The following is a 16,439-nucleotide window of genomic DNA, read 5'->3' on the forward strand; positions in this document are numbered from 1 at the left end:
GTTTCAAAGCTGACTTTAGATACGTCGATACAGCGAACCAAATGAGTAACATGGAAAGATGGCTGTTACCTTCAGTGTCCTGTAGCTGGGAGGGGCTGAGGCGAGATCTAGAAAGACAAATTTACAGACGGTAAATCCTCATAGCAAAGTAGGCCTTTGAAGAGCAACTGTAGGCGTCACCTGTCGGTCTCCAAACGTTCTGCAGAGGTGATGGGCTGAGTCCTGAACCTCTCCGCCATGCGACTCTCTCCTGGGGTTATATACCGGCGAGGTCTTCGAGGACCGGAGTCCCGGTCGCTGCCGCTCGCCGGCTCTACTCCCATGGCTGCCAGATCTACTTTTGTTGTCTCGCTTTTCGGGTTATGAGTGATGGAGCAATGAGAAAGAAGTGAGAATTAGTATTGCTCTTTTAGAGTAAAGTAAGCTCGTGATGCCTGACAAATTCACTGCATAGCAAAGCGACAAATAGTTGTTTAACTATTCGGACATGCAGCGTCGGGCTGACAGGAAACGGCACCAACAGACTGGTCATGCGACAGGAAACAATGTCTCAACAGCAACGTGGGAGTTAAATACGCAACACAAAGCCCATGCGGTTGAACCTACAACTCAGGCTTCCGGTTGGCATTCTCTAAATAGGAGTGTCGAAGTTGAGCGACAGATACTCTGGTGTCCAGGGTGCCCATATCGCCATTAGCCATCCCAGATGAAGCGGCGGCCCTCGCAGCCTCTCGCCTCGCCGCTGCCCGCTCCATGCGGTACATGGTTGAATGCTGGCTGATGCCAATGTCAGACATGGAGCGGTTTCTCATCTTGGGTTTCGGACCTTCACTCATCTCCTGAGTTCTTGGTTTGGCCTGAGGCAAGGAGGCGCTCTTCTGCTGGTAGTCTGGCACCTGCTGTTCCGATTGTCCGTGCCGCTCCATGTAGAGCCTTTGAAGGTCTTCCGTTTCCCTCTGCCGAGTCGGCTGTGGTCTCTGGGGTTGTTGGGGTTGCCTCATGGAGATGTGCGACTGTCTCTGCTGCTCCTGTCGTGCATGTGAAGCTAGCCTGCTTCTGGGTTCTTGTTGCTGTACATCGTGGGGTTGTACAGGTTCTGATGCTTGCTGCTGTCTGGGCCTCTGAGCCTCAGCTACATGTGAGGATTGCGTAGCTCTGAACACTCTCTCTGCTTGGGTTTGTCCTTCTCTTCCCCTCTCTATGATTCTTTCAACATTACGCTCCCTTCCCCTCTCTCTCAGACGTTGCCAGTCTTCCTCCTCTTGAGTCATTCTTCTCCGTTCTGGGCTGTAGGGTTGGACCTCCGTAGCCTCATTCTGCCCCCTGGGTGGATCATCCACACTCTTTTCCGTGCGGCGGATTTCCGAGGGCAGCACTGCCTTCCTGCTCTTGAGCAAGCCCTCTGTGTGTGCTTCGTCTCTCAGAGCTTGCCTGGCTTCCAACCTCGCCTCTCTATGGGCGGCGTAGATTTGATCAGCGCTCACCCTTCTTCGAGGCACCTCAGGAGGCCCAGGCAATCTCCTGGCGGATCCTGGTCCGGGCATGGCTAAGTGGGAGTCATCCAGGGCGGGACTGCCTTGATGGTACACAGGGGCGACGGGCGGGAAGGTCATCTGTCCCCGTACTTGTGGAGCTTGGCTGTATTGAACGTGGGACACCAGCCTTTGCCCGGTGGGTTCTGAACCCTGTGGTGTGTAGTGCAAGGTGTTCACAGGTGCTTGGTTTCTGATAGCCTGGTTTCTGTCTGGACTCCACTCAGTTTCATCTCTGGATAATCGTTCCCTTACCCTGATTCTTGAGAGAAAGGAGGGATAAAAAAGACTGACATTAAGAATCTCCTCATCAATGTCCTGCAGAAAATCTTGACAGTCACTCAAAGACAGTCCAAATGTTGAAGAATTGACCCCAACGTCTGAATCTTTCGTGAATAAATGGATTCAAATCTCAGACTGTGGAATCGTGAAGTCACTCCCTGAGGGCATCAACTCCCAAATCCTCAGCTAGACACAAGGTCAAGTGGCGCCAAAGTGAAACATTCTCTCTGGTGCCAAAAAGTAAGCGAAACTATTTTCATCTGTAACCTCTAGTAGCAAAGACCAGCTCTAATCTCATTGTGGACGACTAAGCCAGACATAATTGATAGGTCTCTGACTTATCTGACATGGCACGAGGGATTTAACCGGCACTCAAGCTAAATTAGGACGCAGTCACACTTCCTAACACAAGCACGGAATAAGGCCGCAGACAGTGTCATGGCGGACGTTAAGCATAAAAACTGGACAGCGGCCACAGAACTAGTGTCTGCTGAGTTTGAAATGTAAAATGTTTTGGTGAGAGAATGGAAGGCTGACTGGGTTCAGGTGTTCGCTGCCAACTCACTTTACTTATTTATGCTCCCTTTACGTACGTCACTGATCGCATGCTACCATGCATGCTATACGTTGATATTGCTATTCACCAATATATACACCAGGGGGAGCAGCCCAGAGTCAAACTCCAAAACCAACATGGTGACAGTGGAAGGTGTATTGATCATGTACCTCTTGCACATAAGAGGAAGCAGCGTTGTAGGAGGTGGTGGTCGCTGAGGCCGATAAATATATCGCCACTGGAGGACGGAGAGTATCTGCCATTGTTATGTCTTCTTCGTGTCTCATCAGAGCTACATATCAGGTATCAGGTCCGGTGGTACTGCTTCATTTTGCCCGTATCCGTAAGCTTTGTGGAAATGTGCAGAAATATGCGGAAGATTCCGTCCGGATACGCAAGGTAAGTTTAGCATAAATGGTGTGACTGAAAACTACTGTCGTCCTTTTTTTCTTGTGTGACAGAGGTGAATAACTGTCCACGACTTAGGGTAGGTAGGTGTATAGGGTCAGCTGAAATAGAACAGACCAGACTCAATCCTATCCTCCGATGAAAGCCCAACAATGGGTACAATCGGTTCTAGCCCCCATCATTAATCTTAATGGCCTGGTTCTTTACGCAGGGATCAAGACAGCAGTCCAGACCGGTCAGTGGCTACTGACCCTCATGTGCTGTAACTCATTGTAGGTCTGATACCAGCTACAGTGGCTTTTCTGTCAGCAGAAAAATCCTTTTTTGTTTTGTCTCAAATTTAAACTAGCTACCAGCTTTTAAATCCATACAAGTCATGACCAGGGCTAAAACAAGAGTACGCACATGACCTACAGTGACATGCTCTTTTGAGAACTGCATTGTCAAGTTGCTGCCAGGCTGCATGAGTCAGATGTAATGTCAGAGTCTTGGTTGAGAGTCGGGGGGATGGAGGGGGGCCTCAGCTGACGTCCCGCGTCAGCGGACGTGTGACTGCTCGGGTCAGAGCCTGGAGTCGACGACTGTTGTCACTCCATCAGCTCTCCCTCACTAACACCCCTCCAAAAGCTACTCCCCGACTCGGGCGCGTGCGCGGCTGATGCTTCATGAGATGATGGTTTGGCAAATGTGAGCAGCTCATTAAATGTTCCATGATGCGAGGCCAAATATTCAAACAAGCGCCCCCTAGGATGATTCTGCTGAGCATATGCTCACTCCACTTGGAATGAGGCACCCAAAACAGGAAATATTTTTCAACATAGTTTCAGAAGTTGTTGGAGTCACCAGTATGTTAGGAATGTCTTTTATTTCTGTCAGTTGGAAACCAACGATGCCTGAGGACCAGGGAAGGCTTGTTACAGGAGGCTCTGCTATATTAGTTGATCAGAGACGTTTGCTAAAGGGAAGGTCTGCACACGTCTGGTACCTTGATGCTCGAGTGCTGCTCTCTGAATCTTTGTAGAGACACCAGTCACTCTTTGACAGGCTGGCAAGGCTAAAAGACGGCGACAAGTTTTGTCACGATTTGGAAGAATGTGAACTCAACACAGTAAAAATCTTTAGTTCACTGTTTTTGTGGCAACATGTACCAAGGTGTTTAAGCATGGAAGGTGTGGCAGCATTGACTTGGACTCACCCCTGCCTGTTGAGGATGCTCTGCGCCTGCTGCTCGATAAACAAATCCCCAGGTGAGAGGCCATAGCGGGTGGAAGGCAGGGAGGCCCGTCGAGCGGTGCGTGGGGAGCTTGGCACTGCCACGACTCTGTTGTCCCTCGTGGAGGTTGGACTCAGCTCCTGGTGGGCGACCTCTGCCTGCTGTTTAGGTGGTGGCTGGGATCGGCTTTGGCGCTCTGGAGCTCCACCACGTCGAAAGTTCTCCATGTTCATCGCTCTCTCCCGGTCGGAAAACCTACTTGACCGTTCTTGAACTGGTGGTGGCGCTTGGGTTGTGCGGGTTGGGCTAGAGGTGTCTGCAGGGTCTTGCTGAGTCCTCATGTAAACCCTCCCTATCCCAGATCGATACGGCACTCTTTGGTCCTTGCCCGCCTCCTCCGCTTCTGCAGGCTCTTGCCGGCTGGGTGGTTGCCGCTCGGAAGCCTCGCGGTCCCGTCGTGACCGATGCCGTGGCGTAAAATCAACATCCGGTTCCTGGTCTAAGAGGATGCCGTATCGCTCTGAAAGCTGGCGTCGACGCTCTGCTTTGTAGCGAGCGATACGCTCAGCTTTGGAGCTGAGACTTGCCGGGTCTGCAGCACCGGACGTCGGTGTTGAGGAGGTGGACAAGGTCACAGGGTCCACATGCACCAACATTGGATCAGGCCTTGCAACACCGCCTTTCATATGTGACGATCTTTGGGGCGATGACACTTGTTTTTGGGGGCCCTCCAGCTCCTCTCGACTGTAGCGCCTCACTGTGGATCAGAACTAACTTTAGAGGCTGGAAACTGACAGAGGTAAAACCAAACCCTTACCCATCACACATGGCTCGCAGGGGTCCGTGGCACGCGTGTACCTGGGGGGATCCTCTTCAAGCATTCGGTTAGCTACCAAACCACCGGGTAGCAGAGCTGGCGGGGCATCGTTCTCAATGCCTTCCAGGCGGCGAGCTATTCTTTCCTTCCTGTCTCAGATGAAAGTGAAAGAAGCAGGTGATTTTCCTTCTAACTGTAAGCCATGACTCACCTGTTCATCTCTAACTCTGCCTCCACAGACCCTTCAAAGTATTTCTTCAACTCTGAAACTGACGCAGTGAAACGTTAGAGATACTGTGTATGCGAAACGTAAGGAAAAGTCTTTACCTTTAGGAAGGACGTAGAGAAGTTTGGCATCAGTGTCCGAGACACTCTTGACCAGAGCGGCCTTTTCGCCCAAGGAGACGTCACTATCAAAACTGATGCCAAAAAAAAGAAATGAGAAAGTTAAAGGTCTGGAGGATGTTCCATAGCAGGGGTGGGCAAAGAAAGGGCCGCAGTGGGAGCAGGTTTACGTTCCACGCCTTTTCACCAAGCTTCATCAGAAATTTTTTTATGCTATAGCCACTACATCCAACCCCGAGAGAAGACCGTGGACGTGCTCACTGGATCTCGCCGGAAACCCGTCAAAGGCCGGTGCCTCAGGAGATGCCGAAACGTCTCTTATGCTAAACTGCAAAGCGATGTCTTCGACAATAACAAGCCTCCAAACCATATTGCTGGGTGATGCCCACCATCTGCCCGAGGAGGCTCATTCTCCACTGAGGGGAATGAAGGGCTTTATCTTCTGGCTCAGCTCCAAAAGCCCAAACTCGTTTTTGCTCTTGCTTTTCCTATCACTGACAGCGAGGCAGCAGGGCTCAGCCGCTCCGGGGCGTCACTTCCTGCTGCCTCCGGACGAGAACCACGACCTCGACTTTTGGTGAAATTGGCAACAGTAAAAGCTCAATAAGGATTACAATGGTGCCAAGGGCAAATGCCTCTAGGTTTTCTGGCCGAACGCAACGCCCAACAATCCCTCAGGAAAAATAAGTCTTTGTGCGGACTGATCCCTGTTTCAGCTCCAGGGCCAATATAATCTGCTCTTAACGCTTCCAGCACTTAATTCTTGCAACACACTCGAAGCCAAAGTCCCCCAAGATCTGCATGTATACCCTTACATATCCTCCTAATCCAAACATGAGTGACACGTGGGAGCGGATAAAATACCTCAAGGCTTCTGTTGGCAGCGACGTTGAATTTGAAAGTTTGCTGGGAGCTTGGGATCCAAATCCTGAGGAGAAATCAGACACAACCTTTGAGGTTAAAGTCCTCTAAACGCGAAAGGTGGATACTGAAGATAGAATGAAATGGGTGCCATAATAAGTATTCCAATACCTTATTTAATATTTAATCTGCTTGGGACCAACTAGGAGGGTAAACAAACAAATCATGCTTGGCAATGTATAGAGTTAAGTCTGGTCACGAGGGCTGAAGCCAAGGTAGCAAAGTCCCAGCCTTCCCTCACTGCAGAAGCTGTGGGGGGAGAGGCTGCTCCAGGTCCGCCCCCCGGCCTCCTCCTAGTCACCTGAAACACCTGCTGGAGGGGTGATGGCTCCACGATGAGTCTCACTCTGCCTCGAGTCCAACAATTTTTGCCCATTTGTTCCAGGTAAGGGATAATAATAAATAGACACAATGTAAATCCAGGTCCAAAAGATCAGATTTCTGCCTTTCAAAACTGATGCATTTCAAGCTGTCCACCTGCAAACAAACGGAATGATCGAGTCACGTTGGAAGAGCATCGCCAACCGAAGCATCACCTCACTGCTGCGGGTCACGCGTCACATGACCCACCACTCATCTGATATCATATGAAAACCCAAGGCTGGTTCAGACTGACTCCCTCCCAGCTCATTTATTCTCGCAAGTGTCGCTGACCTGTTGTAAACTTGGCTCCCAGGATAGGAAGCAGCTCAGGTTTCTCCTCCAGGTTGCCACTCATACGACCGTGTGGCTCCAGGAGGAGTTTTGGAGCCAAAAGCATGAAGATTTCACAAGTCATAAACCGTGCATGAGTGGTGGGGTCATCGTGAAAGCGATGCTCCATGAGCCGCAGTTTTAGCTTATTTAAAAGCGCTGTTTGGAAACCCCCCTTCCACGAATGTGAGTCCTCAGAAACGCCCACGAAGTTGTCAACAAGGGAGCAGCTAAGACTGTTGACGGTCCCAGCAGTGATCACGCTGAAAGAGAGGGACTTTCTATAAATATAATTCAGAGGTGGAAAATAGACGTGAACACACAACCTGAGAGGAAATGTTGGCGGCGTAGCGTGAAGAGCGCCGGCCTGCTTAAGCAGGTGATGAGTCTGGGGACGGCAACTTAGCTTCTGACAAGCGTGATTTCAATGCAAGAAGGCAACTTTAAGTGAGGATGGAGCACCTCGAGCGGATGTCAAGACGCCACGTTGCTTGAAAAGAGGGTGAAGTTTGCTTTCATCCAGTCAACTGAGAGATGCAAGAAGCAATGGCAGATCTCACGGACAACAAACTGTCACCTCAACTGTCAGGAAGCTGTTGTTAGCGATAGCATCCTTGACCTTATGTAGACCTTAGAAAAGCTCCGCTGCTGTCTCAAAAAGACATCCCAGCCGAGACAAGGATTCCATGCTCGACTCTCGCATGTAGAATGGTCCATTTCAGGTGCTGTTCCTTCATGTCCTGAACAAGTGAAAGACTCAGCTTGAGCCACCTTACCTTGGCCATTGGGCTGGTCCACATGGAAGCTAGAGATCCATGGGTTTCGAAACATGTTTGGGGCGAGCAGAAGGTTGTGACTCTCCCCGGGTTAAACAGGAGGAGCGGCGGTGGAGACGTGCGCGGAGAGCAGTCGGTGGAGTTGGTGGCAGCAGACGGGTCAGGGATGGAAGCGCCAACACACACACACACACACACGCACTCAGCTGGCTACACAGACTGGCTGTCATTCAAGCCGTCTGTACCTGAAGTCTGTATGTGTGTGTGCACTCAGGCGGCGCAGCAGGGAGCTAAAGCAGCTCAGAGCTGTAATCAGATTACAGGCAGAAATTAGCCTTGATGATCAAAACTCCAGGACAGGATTGGTGGAGGGTGCAGAGGGTGGTTTGGGGAGCAGAGCCACGGGAAGTCAGATGGTATCCTGACCTCACCGCACAAATGCCGACGCGGAGAGTGCAGGTTCGGGTCATTTCGGTGACCCCAGAAGCATCGGAATCTGAACATGAAAACACATCAGCAGGGAGATGATGTTCCATCTCAGCAGAGTAAAAGAGTCAGAAGAACAAGATCAGAGTCTCAGAGGGACACGAGGAGAAGTTTGGAGGCAAAGTTAGGGAGGTCAGACGGTTTGGACCTGTGGAACCAGTGAGGTTCATGGTGAAGAGGACATGAAGGAGCGACTGCAGGAGGCTGAAGGTGGAGACTCTTCAGTCACCATATCGCAACAGGCGGCATCGCCGCATTTAAACAAGGCAAGCTGCAAACATGGTGCCTGACACTACTTTACTGGAGGCTTTGTCAAAGCAAAACTTTGCTTAGTGGGAACTTGAAAAAACTGCGGCAGGAAGAGTCAACAGATAAAGATCTGTAAATGTTATCGACTGCACTATGGCTGCCACCAGGTGACGTCATAATATGCAAATTAGACAGTGACTTTACTGCCACATGCATCTCAGGAGAATTTAGATTGGGTCAGTCAGTGAACATCTGCATGTTTTTTGGGAGGAAACCGGAGTGCCTGGAGGAAACAAGCACAGGGGAGAACCAGCAAACTGAATGTAGTGTTGGGGTGAGCAGGTAGGGGGAGCACTTGCAGGTAAACTCCTGCTTCAGCAGGACACTGACCTCTGATCTTCTGCTGCAGTGAGCTCTGCAGGTCAAATACTCTCTATGGTCTGGAAGACTGGAGTCACCAGAGCAGGAGCGAGACGGTGCGGTGGAGAAGCCAGGAGAGCCAGGGTTGCTTCCTCATTTCAGCGGCTCAAACCCAAACATGACGTGTGACTTCTGCAGCTTTCAGTGGTGTTTCTCTCCTCACCCTCTCAAACACAAACCCCCCCCCCCACCCCTCGCCCTCCACCCGCTGCCTGGACACCCCTAATAAGGCAACATGTGTTGTGAATGGCTGCCTTGGCGAGTGGTCACCCTGTCGGCCGGGCGGCCGTGTTTACCAGTGCGCTGTCTCCACGCCTGCTCACGCTGGTTTTCCTCCCCAGACTTGGCTTCCTGGCGGCATGCTTGCCTCCGAGGCCGCCCTCTCATTCCTGCCTGAATCCCTCTCATTCCTCATCTGCCGCTTCCCCTCTGCCTCGCATTCTTCCCAAGTCCTGCTCTTCCCAAATCCCCCATGAGGACACCCTGGACAGCTCTCCAGTCAGTCGCAAGACACGTTCAGACAGATGACCATCACACTCACACACCTACTGACTGAAACATTTGGGAGGAAACTGGAGTACTCGGTTCTACCTGAAAAGTGTGGTGTGTTTATTGAATGTAGCCATTAGCGCTAGCCAGCTAAATGTTAGCTGCTGCTCACTAACACCCAGTTTTGTTGAGACAAACAAGAAAAATGGCCGACAGAAAAGTAACATTCACTAGTTTAACTTGGAAATGAAATCATAAAAATGATGCGACAAATAATTCTGATTTGAAATAATAGGTTTTCAAACTTGATGAATATTTTCCTGCAAGTTTCAAGTCATAAACATGCAATTTACTGACATGAACTTTGTGATTTATGACCTCAGTCATTAAATATTGGTCAACAGACTTTGACTCAGCAGGGAGTCTTGCAGCTTTGACTCCTCACTTGTTCCATGAGGAAAGCAAAATTGCGATGCTCAAACATTCAGGAGCTCGGAGAGTCATCACCAACCACTGAGGTTTGGGAGGTGAGGTGACAACCATCAGAGTGTTTTCTTGAGGAACATCAGTTCCAACCATGAGAGGCTCTACTCCAAGTCTCCTCCAGATACCTCGCCTACCCTGCTGCCATTATCATGATCCATTAAAGTGGCTGTCCCTCAGTGAAGCACGTATCCAGGGGATGTTTCCTCCACATGCACTCGCCCACCTCTGGATGGACTGGAACCCTTGTTGTTCTCTGACACGGAGCCAAACTCCTGAGTGTCTCAGCTGGAAATGCGTCAGCCGCTCACAGTTATTTGCAGAATCTGTGAAGTGAGTCGAACACCCAACATAAACAGCGCTTCTCCCTCAAACATTTACTTTAGGCCCAGATCCCGCCTGCTGCCCAGCGTCAAGCCCGGCTGACAGGAACCGTCCTCTCCTGCTCTTATAAGGCCGTCCAGCTGTGTGAGGAGCCGCTCGCTGTTGAGATGATTCACTCACTGCAGATGTGACTCGAGTCATATATTGTCACGAGGAGGCGTGTCCCGCTTTGGACCTGCCTTCCTGCCTCCTCCCAGCAGAGGTTCTACTCTGAGTCTCTGGATGACTGAGCTTCTCTCTGTTGAACAGACCAAACCGTCACCTAAAATTATAGCTGTTTTATTTTATTTAAGATATGAAGAATGATATGAGTTTACTAAAGGCACCTCCAGTTGCTAATTATGATGCCACACTCTCATAACTGATGCCTTTATTAATGTTCACGACAAAATAATTCAGCTCCATCTTGCTCTGTATTGAGTGAGTGAAAAATTATCTTCATTTTTAAAAAAACATTTTAGCTTTAATTTGATTTGTTGCAAGCATTTTAAAATGACCCTGTATTTTTAAGTTATTTAACATAAGTTAAATGTCTGACCTTTTCCATTTTATTTTGCATCACAGTTTTTATTGTATATTTAATTTATTAATAATTATGTATTTCATACAAATGTATCCACATACTTATTGAGGCTTTATTTTATGATAAAAAAACTAAATTAAAGATGTTAAAAATAAGACAGTAGATGTTTTTAATGTTGTGTTTATCTTTTTTATTTTATTGTTGTTTTCAAGTTTATTCATTGTAACTTTAATAATGACTTTTAATTAAATTGAGCCAACAAAACACACATTTAAACACATTTTTTCAGATCCCATTGGTTGTGTTTAATTCAGAAAAATCAATTTTAAAGTTTAAGTTAGGCAAAAGATGTACTGCTATTTGAAATAAATTATATATTCAAGTATTTTTTTAAATTTTTTTTGGTATCATATTCACTGTTTCATGCAGAAGTTCCTGTTTAAACAATTCACGTTTAATTGAATATGTTCAATGTATTATGGCGCAGGTTTCATAACTTGATCCAGGGAGACTTCATGGGAGACGTTTGCTGACTCAGCTAAAGCTGCTTCACCTCAGGAGCAGTCCCCTCACTCATGAACCTTCAGGCAAGAACTTTCTATCGCAGTGAAACCCTACTGGCGGCGAGCTCAGCTCAGTAAACCTGTCACTGACCGTGAGCCCTTGCAGCAGGTGTCGCGCACACGCAGGCTGAGAAAACATGGAGCGCGGCGGAACAACGGCGGCTGCTCGCTGGAACAACAGCGGACATCAGCTGCGTGCACATGCCTCACGACAGACATAATCTGGAGCTGGAATGTAAATACCCCGGAGGTTACTTGAGACTGGACGAAGAACAAGCAACATTCTGACGTCTGAAACTGGAACACAAAAGGCCGAACTGTTGGTGACTAATCCAAACATCATAATCAAATCCACATGACCGGAGAGTAATCCTGCAGTGAGACTCCAGAGTCAGAGTTGGAGGAGTCAGAGATGAAGACACTGAGGATGTCAGAAATGAGTCTATCAGAGGGACAAACTCTGGGAGGTCAGAAGGTCGGACCAAGAATGTTGGAGGAAGAAGAGGGTCATGATGAAGGTGGTCATGAAGACTAGATGATGGAGATCGAAGAAGATGGAGGTCAACACCTGATGGAGAAGCCCTGTGGTGTGGAGAGGACTGTCCTAGCTACTCAGGGCAAAAGGCCAGGGACACCCTGGACAGCTCTCCAGTCAATCGCAAGACACGTTCAGTCCATCACACTCACACACCTACTCACTGAAACATTTGGGAGGAAACTGGAGTACTCAGCTCTACCTGAAAAGGTCATGACCTCACATTGAACGATGAATATGGTGTGTTTATTGAATGTAGCCATTAGCGCTAGCTAGCTAAATATGAGCTGCTGCCTCGCTAACACCCATATTTGTCGAGACAAACAAGAAAAATGTCCGACAGAAAAGTAGCATTCACTAGTTGAACTTGGAAATAAAATCATAAAAATGATTCAACAACTAATTCTAATTTGAAATAAAAGGTTTTCAAACTTTAATAACTGTTTTCCTGCCACTTTCAAGTCATAAACATTAGATGTATTGACATAAACGTTCTGTGATTTATGACCTCAGTCATTAAATATTGGTCAACAGACTTTGACTCAGCAGGGAGTCTAGCAGCTCTGACTCCCCACTTGTTCATTACACAACACCACAAAAGTTATTTAAACCAGGACATCTGGAGCAAAGAAAGGCTTTTGTCAAACCATAGACGAAAACTCACAGAGGTGGCACGACCGTCCATTGATGTCCAAAGGCGTCGGGGGAGTGAGCAGTTCCTTGGCCCAGGTGTGAGCAGGTAAAGCCAAACAGAGGATCCAGAACCAGGTACCGTGCAGCAGGTTCAGCAGCGACAGACAAATATAGCGAGGTGCTTTCCCCACCGCTGCGCCGGGCCAAATATAACAATCCAGCAACAGCTCGGTGCAGAAGGAGAGGAGGGGCACGAACAAGGGAGCAGGAGGGAGCCGTGTGTGTCGGGGGGAGGTGGGGGGGCGATGAAGAAAACACACCACCACAGAAAAACAGAGTTCAATCGTGCATTCTTGAGAGCAGGTTGCTGTTGAGGCCAGTGCAGATTTGGAGGCCCAGGATCGGCCGGTAACCTTATCCGGCAGCGACCATGTATGGGCCGGAGACCGCGGCCTGGATACGCCGGCATCTGCCATAAATAGCCGGGACGCAGCGAGTCCAAGCGCAGAGATCGAATCAGCTGTTTAGACTTCAGACCTGCAGCACAATGAGCTGAGACGTCCGGATCACTGAGACACGCAACAGGGAGACCGAAGACCGACAAGGCATTTCTCACTGCCACTGCCTCAGCTGGCCGATATATCGAACCCTGCTTCGGTGTAACAAACATGAGAGAAACTGGGACTGAATGCATCAGCTGGAGATGCTGAAGTTCTGAGCGTGAGCAGAAGCGACTGTGAGTGTGTGTGAGCAGGTGACTGAGAAGTGCCTTTGGACTAGTGAGTTAGCTGTTAATATGCAGCTGGGATTCCATATATGGTGTGTAGATGGTGAGTTTGTATAAAGAAAAAAGGGACTTACTCTTCCATATTATCGTTATTATTTTTGTATTTATTTTTTTAGAAATTTGAATCTCGTGAAAGAAAATCAAATAAATGCAAGGATAAAGCTTTGTTTATTTTTATATATGTTCAATTGTCATATTTCATAAAAATGCAGTACTATAAAATACCACAATAACCAGTACGATTATCACAATACAAATACGTTTTTACTAAAAAAATGCATGTGTGTAATTCCGTCTTATTCGACTGTATTCTGTCACTCCCTAGTGGTGAGCAGGTGTCACAGCAGGATGTCCAGCTAAACAGTAGCGCATCTGACCTGCAAAAATATGAAACTATGAGCAAGACAAAACGGCGAATTTTGTCCATTATTTATTGATTTTTGTAACTGGTCGAGCTGCAGCATGTTTTGATGCACGCGTCTGTTGCAGCCATGAGGTCGAGGCCAACATTTTTGTTGCACTTCTCTGACTCATCTCTCACTGTCCATCACTTCTCTGCTTCTCGACAGAGGACAGAATGTTCGTATATCACAGACTGAGACACGCCCCACTTTTAATTTGCCACTGTGGAATAGTGGCAAGTGTGGTGACAGAGGGAGGACAGCTGTGATGGAGAGACAGCTGGGGCCACAACTGTGGGGCCCCACGGATGGTTGCCTGGTTCTGGGGAGAAACAGTCGCTCACTCCTAACATCCAACTCTATAGTCTAGTGTGTTATATTCATATTAATAATAAAAAAATTACAATGAAAAACTGTATTTTTCATGAAGAAAACTATTTAAAAATAATATTCTCGTGAGCATTTATAATCTTTTTTTTATATAATCTTTTTTATTTTGTTTTTATTTTGTAAACAAGAAATATTTTAGCATGAAATATTGTAAATATATAGACACTGCTGTTGTTATTATTTAGAAGTCTGTCTCATTTCTCCGATTTTTTAAAGCCCCTTTGTTCAGGTCTCCCGCCTCCGCTGTCTCGGCGGAACACAAACTCTTTCTTCCTCGGTGTCGTCTGGAGAAGCTGCCAAAAGGCTCCAGAGAGCAGAACATTAGCGAAAGCTTCCCTGCGATCAAAAAGTGTCACATTAGAGGAAATTAATGACATCTCAGCGCCTCACCGAGGACGGATGGACGCCCTCCAAACCTTCACAAGGTTCTGCTGGAACGCTCTGGCTGCCAGAGCTCTGATCCAGCAAGTGGAGCCCACACACACACTCTGGCGCACTCTATGTTTTTATGTTTTGTGGAGACATTTCATTGACTCTCATGCTTTCCCCAGCCTCTCACCCGAAACCTAACCATCCAAAACAGATGGCTAACCTGAACCCGGGCCTAAACCTCAACTCAAATTCAATTAATTTAACTCAGTTATTTTGAAGTTTTAATCCTAAAATTGAGGGTTAAACAAAGAGCAAAGGATCCCCACAAGGAGGTGTGTTTCCAAGCCATGATTGTTGGAGTCACAGAGACATGTGAAGCAGTAAAACCAAAAAACCATCTCTGAAGGGAAACTTGAAAATGCTTGAGCATTTGTTTTAACACTGGGAGCTTCCAAATTCCGTTGCTCCGCTTCTCTGATCCAAAGTCGGGTCGCAGGGGCAGCCGTCAAAGTGAAGAGGCCCGGATGTTCCTCTCTCCTGAGAAGCCCCATCAAGCTCTTCTGGGGGAGGAGTCCACCGAGCTGAACCACCCGAAGGAGCCCTGGTTCTACTCCGGGTCTCTCCTGGATGACTGAGTTTCTATCTCCAAGACACAGTGCAGAAAATCGTGTGTCTCTTTGCTCAGCTCTTTCTTCTCCTCAGTGTCCTCATGACTGTCCTTCTCCATCCTTCCCTTACTCATGAACAAGAGCCAACTCCTCCACGTGGGGAAGATCTCATCTCCAGCGTACGCCAGGGAACCATGGCCGCAGACTTCTCACTGGGTCCAACTTTATTTTGGAGCGGTGAGTTCCAAACCGAGGTGTTAGTCAACAAAAGCGCAACACAAAGTTCATGCAAAGAGTTTATTTATGAATCTGACTGCAGTATCATACAACAGTAGCACAATCATGTGACTATGGATTATGCTCATATTTATAGATACAAAGATAAAGGCAATGTCTGAACGGAAGGAAATGAATGCGTTTTTATTTACTCTAAAAATAGCTTTTAAGTACTTGGCATAGATTTGTAAATGAACTCATGAAACAAAACGCTTCGCTGCTCTTTTTTTTTTTGTCTTTTGTCCAACTGTTGCAGTACCAAATGCAAATATACTTTATGAAAAACATTTTTTTTCCTCCCGTCGCGTCGCATTTCATGCTAGGAGAAAAAAAGATGTCGGTGAGTACAAAAAGCACTTAAATCTTGTATGAAAATAGAAAATATTACAAGTGTGCATAATACTTCGTGTTGCACATCACCTGCAGTAAAAAAGTCAAATGACACTCCGCGTGTACCTGACATGCCAATTCTTAAATCGGGGGGGGGGAGGGGTTGATGTTCAGAATTTAAGGTGGGCGGGGCAGTTCTCCGAAACAAATCATCACCCAGCGCGTATTCGCTGTCCGATTCCTTGCACTGACTTCGGTCAGTTCCTGCAGTACGGAAATGAGTGGTGATGCTACGAAACCCTTCGAGGTACGAAACAGTGCTTTGAATATTTGGCCTGAAGTAAAAACGTATTTCTAAGGCGACGATTTACAGGACAATGTTCGTAGAGCTAAATGCTACAATAACTGTGAGATGCTACGTTACAAGGAAGTGGCACGGACGTCGACGTCATAACAACAATGAGCTGCGAAAACACGTACGAAACATTTTTAAGGAGTCCATCTAATAGGTCCACGTTTTCCGAAACATGAAGATGAAGAAATGCGGGCGCGAAATTTCATTGTTTCTTTTTTTCCAAGACGTTTTTCAGTTTTCTGATTCTGGTTATGCGATTTCGAGACAAACTAAATGTTTTACTTTCAGGAATATTTCCCCGAATGATTGTCGCATTTCGTGACTGGAAATCCCGAAGGGTTCCATTTTGTCGTAAAGCTTATATCACTTACTCCAGTTAAACCACGAATGAATCAACAACACTGTTTTTTGCGATAAATGGTAACAACTTTTCCGTTTTTTACATAAGAAGTACATCACCATAAGGGGGTGGTGTTCACGCAAGGCCAGTGAGCAAAACCACTTTTGGCGACGGCCACATTTAAGACCGATATTGTCAATGTAACAGTGATATTGATTTAGAAAAATGCGGGAAAATAGCACTGCTTTTTTTTTCATCAACCGTCGTGAGGC

At 47.5% G+C, this 16,439-nt stretch overlaps 1 protein-coding gene across 9 annotated transcripts in view; it reads right to left on the minus strand.

Annotated features, from left to right (window-relative positions):
* Positions 1-12,486, minus strand: part of LOC128769333 (supervillin-like) — a 30,168-nt gene extending 17,682 nt beyond the window's left edge. For 3 of the 9 annotated variants that reach the window (XM_053882970.1, XM_053882973.1, XM_053882971.1), the window contains exons 1-9: positions 7,544-7,768; positions 6,018-6,081; positions 5,136-5,227; positions 5,020-5,077; positions 4,809-4,957; positions 3,974-4,748; positions 607-1,794; positions 181-351; positions 70-107 (exon numbers count right to left, since the gene is read on the minus strand). In XM_053882970.1, coding sequence (XP_053738945.1) covers positions 70-107; positions 181-351; positions 607-1,794; positions 3,974-4,748; positions 4,809-4,957; positions 5,020-5,077; positions 5,136-5,227; positions 6,018-6,081; positions 7,544-7,598 — 2,590 coding nt within the window. In that variant the 5' untranslated portion in view covers positions 7,599-7,768. Of the gene's footprint in view, positions 1-69; positions 108-180; positions 352-606; positions 1,795-3,973; positions 4,749-4,808; positions 4,958-5,019; positions 5,078-5,135; positions 5,228-6,017; positions 6,082-7,543; positions 7,770-12,339 lie in introns of those variants that run through there. The other 6 variants (XM_053882969.1, XM_053882972.1, XM_053882974.1 and 3 more) reach the window with 5 other exon arrangements.
* Between the last annotated feature and the right edge of the window lie 3,953 nt (positions 12,487-16,439).

This window comes from Synchiropus splendidus, chromosome 13, assembly GCF_027744825.2.
Source record: "Synchiropus splendidus isolate RoL2022-P1 chromosome 13, RoL_Sspl_1.0, whole genome shotgun sequence".
NCBI classification, from domain to species: domain Eukaryota; kingdom Metazoa; phylum Chordata; class Actinopteri; order Syngnathiformes; family Callionymidae; genus Synchiropus; species Synchiropus splendidus.